At 49.2% G+C, this 10,693-nt stretch overlaps 1 protein-coding gene across 1 annotated transcript; it reads left to right on the top strand.

The window, feature by feature from the left end:
• Positions 1 to 215: 215 nt before the first annotated feature.
• On the top strand, positions 216 to 10,415 carry ANAPC2 (anaphase promoting complex subunit 2; the record flags this gene model as incomplete). The annotated part of the gene is made up of 12 exons (XM_009700717.1): positions 216 to 838; positions 1,351 to 1,483; positions 3,752 to 3,926; positions 4,071 to 4,190; positions 4,706 to 4,823; positions 4,902 to 5,083; positions 5,236 to 5,377; positions 6,131 to 6,206; positions 6,799 to 7,002; positions 8,709 to 8,838; positions 9,169 to 9,404; positions 10,175 to 10,415. Coding segments are annotated over 12 exons (2,352 nt in total), but the record flags the coding sequence as incomplete, so codon positions are not given.
• Positions 10,416 to 10,693: the final 278 nt, after the last annotated feature.

Genomic DNA, 10,693 nt, shown 5'->3' with positions numbered 1-10,693 from the left:
TGGGGTGTTGGGCCTGGGAGGTGGGCGCTTGGCTTCCAGCAGCGGGCTGAGACCCCAGTAGGTCTCGGTGGAGGAACAGTATCCACCTGGTACTGTGACAGCACAGTCTGTGTGCATTTGGTCCCTGCTCTTTGGGATGAGCAGTTTCTTCTGCCACAGAACCTCCTAGAGAAATCTTTATGCGTGCTTAACTTGATATCCCCTCTGCTTTTCAGGCAGCACCGAGGTCTGATGTTGTGGGGCTGTTGAAGGATGCCGAGCTGCGGGCAGCCCTGGACGTGCTGCGGTGTTACGACTTGCACTCGATCGTGGAGGAGTGGTTCATCGAGGTGCTGCAGACAGACCTTCAGGCAAATATAGCTCCCGAGTTCTGGAACTGTATCGGCCAGTATGAAAACACAGCTGAAGAGCCCCAATGCTCCTCGCTCCTTCTGGACGCGTTTTGTCTTCTCAAGTGCCGCCTGGACCCCTACCTGAACAGCCTGGAGCTTCTGGAGAGGTGGACCAAGGCAGGCTTGCTCCTGGGGACAGGCGCTCAGATGCTGCAAGAGAAGGTCTACACCATGTTCAAAGCTATCCTTTTCTTCTCCACTACCAAATCCTTCCAGGAAATGATCCAGCAATTCTACAGCCGCACTTTCAGGATATACATGCGGCAGTGGAAGAAAGGAGAAGATGGAACGAGTGAATGCGAGAGCAGCATGAGTGAGACCGAGCAGGAGAGTGATACCGAGGAGGGCGGAGGAGAGAGTCCACTGTGTGCGGGCTGCAGCAGCAAGAGAGAGCAGTGCTGGTGCCCCAAAGCCATGGAGCAGTTCCAGCAACTCAATGACATTCTGTACGTACGGCACGGGGGGGTGGCTGTCGCTCAGAACAAGCAGGTGGTCTGGATGGGGAGCAGCAGCAGGTTTTCTTGATACCTGAAAACAGGAGGAGTTACGTGTGAGGTCAGGCTGTATCATGGTATAGGGTGGAGAACTTGACACAGAGTTTCTGCAGCTCGTTGCCAACTGGTGCTTGAACTAGAGCAGATCGTTAAAGAGAAAGTTGCTCTCCCTGCATAAGAGAATATCTTCCTCTTGCTCTGAGGCCTTCTGTCCACAAAGAAGCAAACTCATCTAAATGAAAAAGTTTTTGATGGCTAGAAAATAACGTTTCTAAGGAAGATGAGATAGCAGTAGTGTCATGTGTAATATATGTAGTAGATTGATGTGGGCTATCAGAGCATTTATCAGCCTGCATCTGTGGAGCACACAGGGAGGAAGGTGCCTTCAGGTAGTTAGATTTTCTTTATGTGGTTGTACCTTTGCTTCCATACGCTCTGAATTGGGTCACTGTCTGTGCCTGTAGCCACCGGCTGAATTTGCTGGAGAGAGTCAGCGCCGATGCTGTCACGACCATCTTGCACAGGATGATAGAGGAGAGGATGGAGCAGCGATGCAGGGGAGAATACGAGCACTCCTTCCTGAATGAGTTCCAAGAGGTAAGGCAGGCGTGCGGGCAGCAAGGGCCCTTCCTTTGGAGAGGTGCAGCTGCTCCTGTTACTGGTTTAGCAGCACCTCAGGCTAAAAGCAGATTCCACCTGAAAACACCTGGTCCAGGGCTATGACTCCCACCATCCCTGGCAGAAGAGGTGGTTAAAACTCCCCATTTTGATTTTTATGCTGGAGGGGAAGGTTTGCTCTGACCTGTGCGTGATGGACCATTATATTTCACCTGGTGATGTCCGTAGTAATGAGGGAATTTCTGTGGTTCCGTTTTACAGCCTACAAGAATATGTAGTGCCACCCAGCCTGCAGAGGACCCTCCCTCTGCATAGGTGGGGCCATAATTAGAATTTGTGTGGCTGTTTTCTGTCCTCTTTCCAATTTTTCAGCACGCTTTTAAAATAGGAAACGAGGATGGGAGATGATATTCTGGTATTGATCTCACCAGAGGGCCACATGCAGAATTAAAATCCTTCCTTACAACTACCCAGTTGTTTTGCTGCTACCTTAAACTGAGTTCATGTTGGGCTATTTACTCAGTATGACCTTAAAATAAAATTCTTTTCTGGGTTATGGCTCTTCCAGGATACAGTCCTGGCTCTGCAGGCTTGCCCTGCACTCTTTGTTCCTTGATGCATGACCTTGCCTTTGCCTGTGTTGAGAACAATGCGTGAAGTCAGGTTGCCATGCAAACCAGACTGCTCGCTGTGGTTGCTCTAGTTTCCTTGCTGTTTGCCATGCCGGCCGTTTTTGTTGTCTGCAAACATGGGCAGTCATTTTATATTTACTTCCTTTTAGTTGCTGTGCAACACTTTCTTTATTGGACCTAATGTGAAATGCTTTTGGATGACCTGAAGATTGTTTAAGGATATTTTAAGGGCACCAGAGAAAATACAGCTGCATTCCACTTGTCAGACGTTGCAGAAGGTCCCCTTGCTCCCCCCTCTTCAGGAAGGCCAGCGTGTTTGGCCACAGAATATTGGAGCATGTCAGAATTAGGAAGAGATAATTTTAAGAAAAAAATCATAAGCTTGGCAAGCTAAAGGTAGAATAGGAGAAATCTGAGAAAGAGCTTGCTAAAAGTACAAGTGCTGACAGCACCCCCCCCTTGTCGGACACCTCAGCAGCAGTCTGGAGTGTGGGTTGATAATCAGGCTGTAACAGGAGCACTCAGAGAAGATCAACTCATGGGGAAAAATGGGTTGGTTTGGTATTAATTGCGTTCCTTAAAATCGAGTTGCTTTGCATCAGGTTTAGTCCTCTCCTTTTGTCCTTTAGGGGAATTCTTTATCAGCTTTTCCACAGTTTTGCCCAGATCGATGCCCAGGTGTTCTGTAGTTCTCAGGTTCATCTTGCCTTGTAATTGGCAGAACTTGTGCATTTCTTCAGTGTTTCCTCAGTTGAGTAGATGATTAATAATTAACATCAACAAACCAGACGTTGACTGAGCATTTTTGTTTCAGGCTGTTGGAATCTGGTTATCAAAAAATACTAATATCTAGTAGCTATTAATGCTCAAATACTGTCCCAGGAACTACCACGTATTTACCACCTTAAAGGGGAAATGAAGAAAAAAAAAAAAGGCATTTATTTTGAACATCTAGATACTGTAGTTAAGTACCTTTGAAATTTCACAATTACACATTTCTCTGTAGAAAACTAAATCTCAAAATATAAAAAATTCACCTTCCAATGCTTCCTGTTCAGGTTTTTATTTTATTATTCAGTGACTAGGCTGGTATTTGAGGTCTTGGTTTCAAGTGCCTGAGTTGGGTTGGTTGTCTGTGAGTCCTTGGGGTGGCTTGCTTGCTCTTCATTGATTTCAGGAATCATAGAAATTTGGGGGCAAGAATGGTGTGACAGGCAATTCACTCATATTCTCATAAAGAGAATAGTTCTGCAAGGATAGAATGGAATGGAATTCTGCAAGAATAGAATAGTCTGCAAGTTTTTGAATATACCCTATCCTTTTTGGAGCCCAGCGCCTAGGCACAGTCCTCAGTCACCCCTTATCTTCTCATACACATCTGCGTAGCCTATGTCCTGTAACTTTAGATGAAGTTCATGTTCTTTCAGGTAGGCTTTTCCCAGCTACAGCCCAGGCCAGGGTGCATTTGGAGAGCAGCTGGAGGTCATGCTCTCATTGGCTTGCTGCCCATTTCTCCTTGCTGTGGTAGCTGCCTGGTGATGGGTTAAGTGTGGGACATGGTTGTGCACCCAGCTGTGGTGTTCACCATCTCTGTGCTCTCCCTCTCCTTGTGCAGTGGATTGAGAAAGTGATTGGCTGGCTTAGCAGGGTTTTTCTGCAAGATGGTCCCTTGACGCGTTCCTCTCCAGAGGCCAGCAGCACCTTGAAGCGCTGGCGGTGCCACGTCCAAAGGTTCTTCTATCGCATCTACGCCAGCATGCGCATTGAAGAGCTCTTCAGCATTATTCGAGGTAGGTGTGACCCATTCAGTGTTCATTCACTTTTGGACTTGGATTAGATGAATGATATATCTGTCTTCATCTCCTGATGTGCCACTCTCTCTCTTGCCTTCTCATGGAGTACAGCGTTGTTTCTGATCACTGCTTGGTTTGTAGATTTCCCAGAGTCGAAACCTGCTGTGGAGGACCTCAAGTTCTGCCTGGAAAGGACTAATCAGAGGCAGCAGCTGCTCAGCTCCCTGAAAAGTGCTCTGGAAATGCGACTTCTACATCCTGGTGGGTTTTATATCACCACATATGTCATAACACTGTAAGGAGCCTGGGCATGAGTGGGGATCTACTGAGAGCCATCATCTGATTTCCTGTTTGATGAGTGAGAGGCAGTCAGACCGTGCACATCGCATGCTCTCCATGTTCGAGTGTCCATGGACAGCAGTAGCTGATGATGTCCCAGCCCCTTTTTGCCTCATTTTTACAGCACGGTGAGGAGCTGAGCTAGACTAGCTTTGGTCCAGGTGAGTAAAGGCTTCTTTGCTCTGTGTGGTCCGAGCTCCTGAGGCACAGTCAGGGCTCAGCTGATTTATGGTAGTCTCTGAGCCTGTGTTGGTGGTTGGAACTGGTTTCTCAGACATACGGATCTGATCTCTCCCTTTGGCTGTGGCAGTAGGACAGCAAGCCCTTCGCCTCCGACTCCATAGATCGACCAGAGGGCTTGGAGCATCCAGGCTCCTTGCATTCAAGCCATTAGTCTGTGCTCTGGGACTCTGACTCCCTCTGCCCCTCTCCTGTAGGAGTCAACACATCCGACATCATCACTCTGTATATCTCAGCCATCAAGGCCTTGCGGGAGCTTGACCCCTCCATGGTTATCCTGGAGGTCGCTTGCGAGCCCATCAGGAAGTATCTGAGGTAAGAGGCTTGCAGGGCAGTTGTACCCATCCCCTTTTCCTCCCCTTCCCTTGCTCTATTTGTCTTGCCTGTTCGCAGGACTCGGGAAGACACGGTGCGGCAGATTGTGGCTGGTCTCACAGGGGATGCTGAGGGCTCCGGTGATCTTGCAAACGAGCTCTCCAAAGCTGACCCGGTGACCCTGGAGAACGGCCAGGAGAGTGACGATGACATCTCAGAACCAGGGGACTGGGTTCCTGACCCAGTTGATGCAGACCCAGGTTAGATGCCAAGACCAGAAGTCCTGGCAGCCTGCTGTTTTCCCTGGTGGGCTGTAGTCTTGAGCAGCCCATTTGCCAATCCCCTCTAGAGCTGAGCTGAGCTGGGGCAGGTCTTTGTTAATCTTGCACTGTCGACTGCTGGATTTCACTAGGAAAATCAAGTTCCAAGCGTCGATCTTCAGACATCATCAGCCTGCTGGTGAGCATCTATGGCAGCAAGGACCTGTTTATCAACGAATACCGCACGCTTCTAGCTGACCGGCTGCTACATCAATTCAACTACAGTGCTGAGAGGTGAAGTCCAAGTGCCCAACCCCAGGGCTTTCCATGGTAAAATCACCTGATAAAGGGGTGCTTCAGACTCGGTCCTACAAGCGGCTGTTTCTGGAGCCAGGAATATCTTTGGCCATTTCCTCTGCAGCTTTGGGTTTGTATCTAGAATTTGATGTGCTCACCTCTTCTTGAGCTGCTTCCTGCTCAGTATTGCCCTTGGCTGGCAGTAATAGGGCAGCGTGTAGGAAATTGGAGGCACCGTCACCCTCTTAGCTCTATCCCACATGTTCTGGTGGTCCTCGCAACCTGCACAGGCTGCTTAGGGTCAGCAGAAAGTGTCAAAGGAAGAAAAAGGGATGAAGCGTCAGGAAACCTCAGTTGCAACTATGTCTGTTGATTCAACAGTTGCAGTGGTTTTCCTATCTGTGAAAAGCGGCTAGGGCAAGCCGCGTCTGGGATGGGCAGTCTCAGGCAAGTGGCTCACCAAATACTGGGGTTGCACTGTGTTGTCAAGGGAGATGGCTAGGTGCCATGCTTGTCCAAACGAAAGCGATAGGAAGGTCTTCAAAAAGCTGCTGGGCTACAGAGGAAGTGACTGTTCCTCACTTAGATGTTAGGAGACATCCTGTTGAGATAACATGCCTTGCAGGGCTTCCTAGGAGGAGCACCCTTGTGCCAGGGACTACATTTTTTGGCTGTGTTGCAAGGGGTGGAGGCCCAGCCAGGCTCGTCTCTCTGAGAGACCTGTGTCCAACCTGTTGTTTCTCTTATCAGAGAAATCCGCAACGTGGAGCTGCTGAAGCTGCGGTTTGGTGAAGCTCAGATGCACTATTGTGAAGTCATGTTAAAAGTAAGTGTTTTTTGTTTTTTTTTTTAATTTAAATTCGAGTCCTGGGTATTTGAGCTTGTTGGGGAAGGGGAGGGACTTGAGAAGTGACCTTAAAAGGGTCTTTTAAGAAAGTGGAGTTCCCATAATCCCAGTGAGGGGGCCGATTTGTGACAGCCAGAAGTGCATTCAAAATCGTGTCTGTTTTTTAAGCCGTGTAGGTTGGGTTATCGACTCTGGGGGATGGTTGCTCTGGTGCTGTTGTCTCTCCTGCCCTTCCTGCAGTACAGTATTCTGGCATTGAACAGCTGGGCTCTTCCAGCTCCTCCAGGGTTGGGACTCTGGAGTTTAATTCACTTGGAGTACCATGGGAAGAACACAGGTCTGGAGGGACTCCAGTGTAGGCTACTGTTGAGTTGTAAGCCCTTCCTCAACCTCCCCGCAAATGTTTCTGAGTATGTAGCAAACTTTCTATTAGACACACATGATCGTATCCTTTCCAATGTCCCCATCATCATCTGGACACAGCGCTAGTCACCTTGTTTAAGCTTCTCCTGTACCGTTAGCACTGACTTGGAAGAGAAGGAGCTGCCTGAGCTTCCTTTGCCTTTTGCAGGATATGGCTGACTCGCGACGCATTAATGCCAACATTCGTGATGAGGAAGAGAAGCTCCCAGAGGAGGAGAGGCCACCGTTCAGCCTTGTTGCTGTTATCCTGTCGAGTGAGTTCTGGCCACCACTGAAAGAGGAGAAGCTAGAGCTTCCAGAGCAGGTCAAGGAAGCCATGGAAGCCTATTCCAAGAAGTATGAGAAACTAAAGGTGAGGCAACCTTAACCCTCCTTAAAAAAGGTGTATGCTCTTCAGACTTTGTTACATAGCATAGTTTTTGCAAAGTCCCCTTTTACATCCCTTAAATTTTAGCTGCTAGTACCCCCGTGCTGTGGAATCCCAAAGTTCTTCAGCTTTGGATCAGGGTTAGAAGCTGCACTAGCTTAGCTATTGCTGAAAGAAGGGTGTATCTCTTTATGGGGTGCCTGGGTCGTCGTAGTGATTGCAGTTAGGGAAGAGAGTTTTCTAAAGTATGTCAGTATTTGTTAGTTAAATGGATACTGAGGTGGAATTTCTTAGGCATCTTAAGTCTGGTCTAAGCTTGTTGGCCTAAGTTCTGTAGTAGTAAGAGTGATATCCTGTCCCTGGTGGGTCTCTCTTCTTCAGTACTCTGGCACTCTTCTCCCCTGTTTGTCCTCTTAAAAAGAAGCTCTCTTAATATGGTCTCATTTTAAGGTTCACTGTTAGTCTGGAGTTAGGTGAATGTTGCTTCCTCTTCTGTCTGTGGTCTGTCCTGCGTTGTTTCAGTCATTTCTGGAGGGTCCCTGAACTCCACATTAGACAGTTTAGGTGCAAGCGTTTTTGGTCAGTTTGTACTGTGGCTGAGACAAAGACTGAATCCATGCCTTTATAAACAGCATGGAAAGGTGAAAGAGAGGCATACAGAGCAAATGCAAGCAACTGTGCAGTGTTCTTCTGTTCTCCAGGCACTTGATCATGGCAGTTAGTCAAATAGAGAAGGCTGAGGTGCATCTTGCTCTGCACATACAGAATGGGTTGGAAGCAGGAGCATCTGTCTGGAAGTCAAGGAGAGATCTAGGTCACTGCCAGAGCTGTGGTCTCGGCTTTCTCATCTTGCAGCTTCTTACATGGTGGAGTGCAGAGCACACATGTGGAGCATGGATGATCTAGCTGTCATACCAGTGTAGTGTCTGTGTGCTCGTACAGATGGTTCTTTGCAGCTAACCTGAACACAATTTGGTGTCCCATGCAGATGTTCCTCTTTGCTTGTCCACTTGTGCTCTGACTCCACTTCAGGCTTGGTTTTCTATATCCTTTCTTGAACTTGTTATTATACTCCAGGTGACACATGCCATGAGGCTGGCATGCTCATAGCTGTAGGTCCTGTCTCTTCTCCTGCTGTAGCTATGTGCCAGGCGTGGATGCCAGCTGATTTCTGTGCCTGCAAAAAATTAGTTAGCAGAGTATGCAGGAGGGCATGCAAGGAGGGAACAACCTCCTTGAGCATCCTCAGCCTTCAAAGCAAGCAGTGCTCTTTTCACAGCAGTATCAGAAGAGATTGCTCCTCTTCTGAGGAAATCCTGCCCCAGATGAGTATTTATTTTCCAGTATGAGTTTGTCCTGAGTGGCCCAGTTGGTCTTCTAGTGTTTCCTCAACCTGTACCTACCCTACCAGAGAGCTGAGTGACTGGCTTTCAGGCAGGAGAGGGGCATTGGTCTTGGGCAAGGGCTGAACAACAACTTGTGCTGAGGAGGATGTTTTCTCATGAGGGGGTAGGGGATGGTTGGGTGGCGGCAGTGCTGGGCGATTCGTGAAGAGGGGAGCAGCATTTGCATCTGGCAGAGGTGTATGGAGTGCAACTGGCCATGGTGGTAGAGGGGCATTTGCAATAACGCAACACTTAGTGGTTCCTGTTAGAAGATCTGCTGTGAGCAGCTGCTTCCCTCTTTCCCAGGCCATGAGGACCCTGAACTGGAAGTACCACCTGGGCCTGGTGAGCTTGGACGTGGAGCTGGCAGATCGCACCCTCTCCCTGTCCGTCTCTCCTGTGCATGCTGCCATCATTCTGCACTTCCAGACTAAGAGTGAGTGCTGTGGCAGAGACTCAGCGTTACCACCCGTGTCTGTGTGCTTCCTGTGGGTGGGTGGGAAGGCCGTGTTTCTCGGGCGGCTGAAGGCTCTTAGAGCTCTGGCAGCAGGACCAAGACCTGGTTCATGGGCTTGGATCTACCACAGGGCTCAGCCAGGTCTCCAGCTCTCCTACGAGACAGCACCCAGCGGGGCCACAGCTCAGCACCCTGTCTGCTTGCTCCTGGCAGGGCCTCCCCAGCCTTCCCCATCCTCTTATTAAGTCCTGACGTGCCAGGGGTGGGCAGGTGTCTTCTTCTCTTCTCTGATATCTGTGGTCTCCACAGGTACGTGGACACTGACAGAGCTGAGTGAAGTGCTCAAGGTGCCCGTGACATCGCTGAAGCGTAAGATGACGTTGTGGTTGCAGCAGGGTGTCCTACGTGAAGAGCCCCAAGGCACCTTCACTGTGATTGAGGAGGAGCAGAAGGACCAGGTGGAGAAGGTCGTTCTGATAGACAGCGATGAGGAGGGGGACTCTGCCATGGCATCGCAGGCTGACCAGAAAGAGGAAGAGCTGCAGGTACCCGTCCATGTGTCTTGGCTGCTTGCAAAGCCGGCAGGACAATGCAAACCTCCTATGCTTTTGGTTTTGGGGAATCTGATTAAAATGATGGATTCAATTTGTACTTTGGATTTGCATTTTCCACTGTAAGTGGCTAAGTCCAGCATGAGGGATTTTTTGAAGTGGGTATCTCTTGATTAATGCTCACTGGTGCAGGTGCTGGATTGCAGCCTTCCCTCCAGAAAAGTGCCCGGCTGCTGAGCCAGGCAACCATTTGGACATCTCTGAATCTCTTCTTTCAGTTTAAAAAAAGAAAAAGTCTGAGACATGATTTCATATTTGAAAATAGTCTTAACTTATTTGGATTCACCCAAGCCGTGCTTTTTTGGCACTTAGACTGCCAAAAAGGCTTACCCAGCACTAAGAGCTGGACCTTTGCCTTCTCTGTGTTGTGGTTCCTGGACACTTCCAGTGCTTTTCCAACCCGTGTGCCATGTTGTGTGTGTGTGTGTTGTGCCACTGTGCAACACGGAGGTGTCGTACCGGTGTTTATCCACTGAGGGTCATGCATGTACTGCACGTCAAATCTGGCTTTCTAGCTGTGTGTCCCAACACCTGATGCCGTGGATATTTTCTGTTTAATGACCACAAGCTCTCGACTGAGAGCAGAACTTACTACCAGCTACAGCCCTGCTCTGCTTTTGGGATATGGGGTGCTAAAGCGCCCCTTTTCTTCATGGTATAGATGTCAGTGTGATTTACTATTGCTTGTGTGTCCCTCTCTGCAGCTGTTCTGGACGTACATCCAGGCTATGCTGACCAACCTCGAGAGCCTGTCCTTGGAGAGGATTCACAGCATGCTGAAGATGTTTGTGATGACAGGCCCAGTGGTTACAGAAATTGATATACAAGAGCTGCAAGGTTTCCTCCAGAAAAAAGTCCGGGACCAGCAACTCATCTACTCTGGAGGTGTCTATCGCCTGCCCAAGAACTGCAACTAGACTGGGAGTGTCCCTGCTGTCCCCCCTGCGTCGGTTCTCCGTGCCTGTGCTCAGCTCCTGAGTGCCACCCAGCTCTCTGCATCCTGCTGAGCAGTTTCTCTGCTCTGGGGGTTTGCTGTGCCCTCTTTCCCAAACGGGTGTCCTTTTCCACGTGGAGACAGCTCAGCAGCAGCCTGGGCCATGCACCCCACAACTTCTGGGGCTGGGCCTGCTCCTCACATTGCTTTTTCTCCCATACGTGAGTGTCTGGGCCCACTTCACTGGTTAATAAAAAACAGCCGACTCCTTTTTCAAATGGTACCAACT

The sequence above is a fragment of the Cariama cristata genome, unplaced genomic scaffold (assembly GCF_000690535.1).
Source record: "Cariama cristata isolate BGI_N322 unplaced genomic scaffold, ASM69053v1 scaffold9255, whole genome shotgun sequence".
Classification (NCBI taxonomy): Eukaryota; Metazoa; Chordata; class Aves; order Cariamiformes; family Cariamidae; genus Cariama; species Cariama cristata.
The sequence above is the reverse complement of the archived record's forward strand: the minus strand, read 5'-3'. Positions and strand labels throughout refer to the sequence as shown.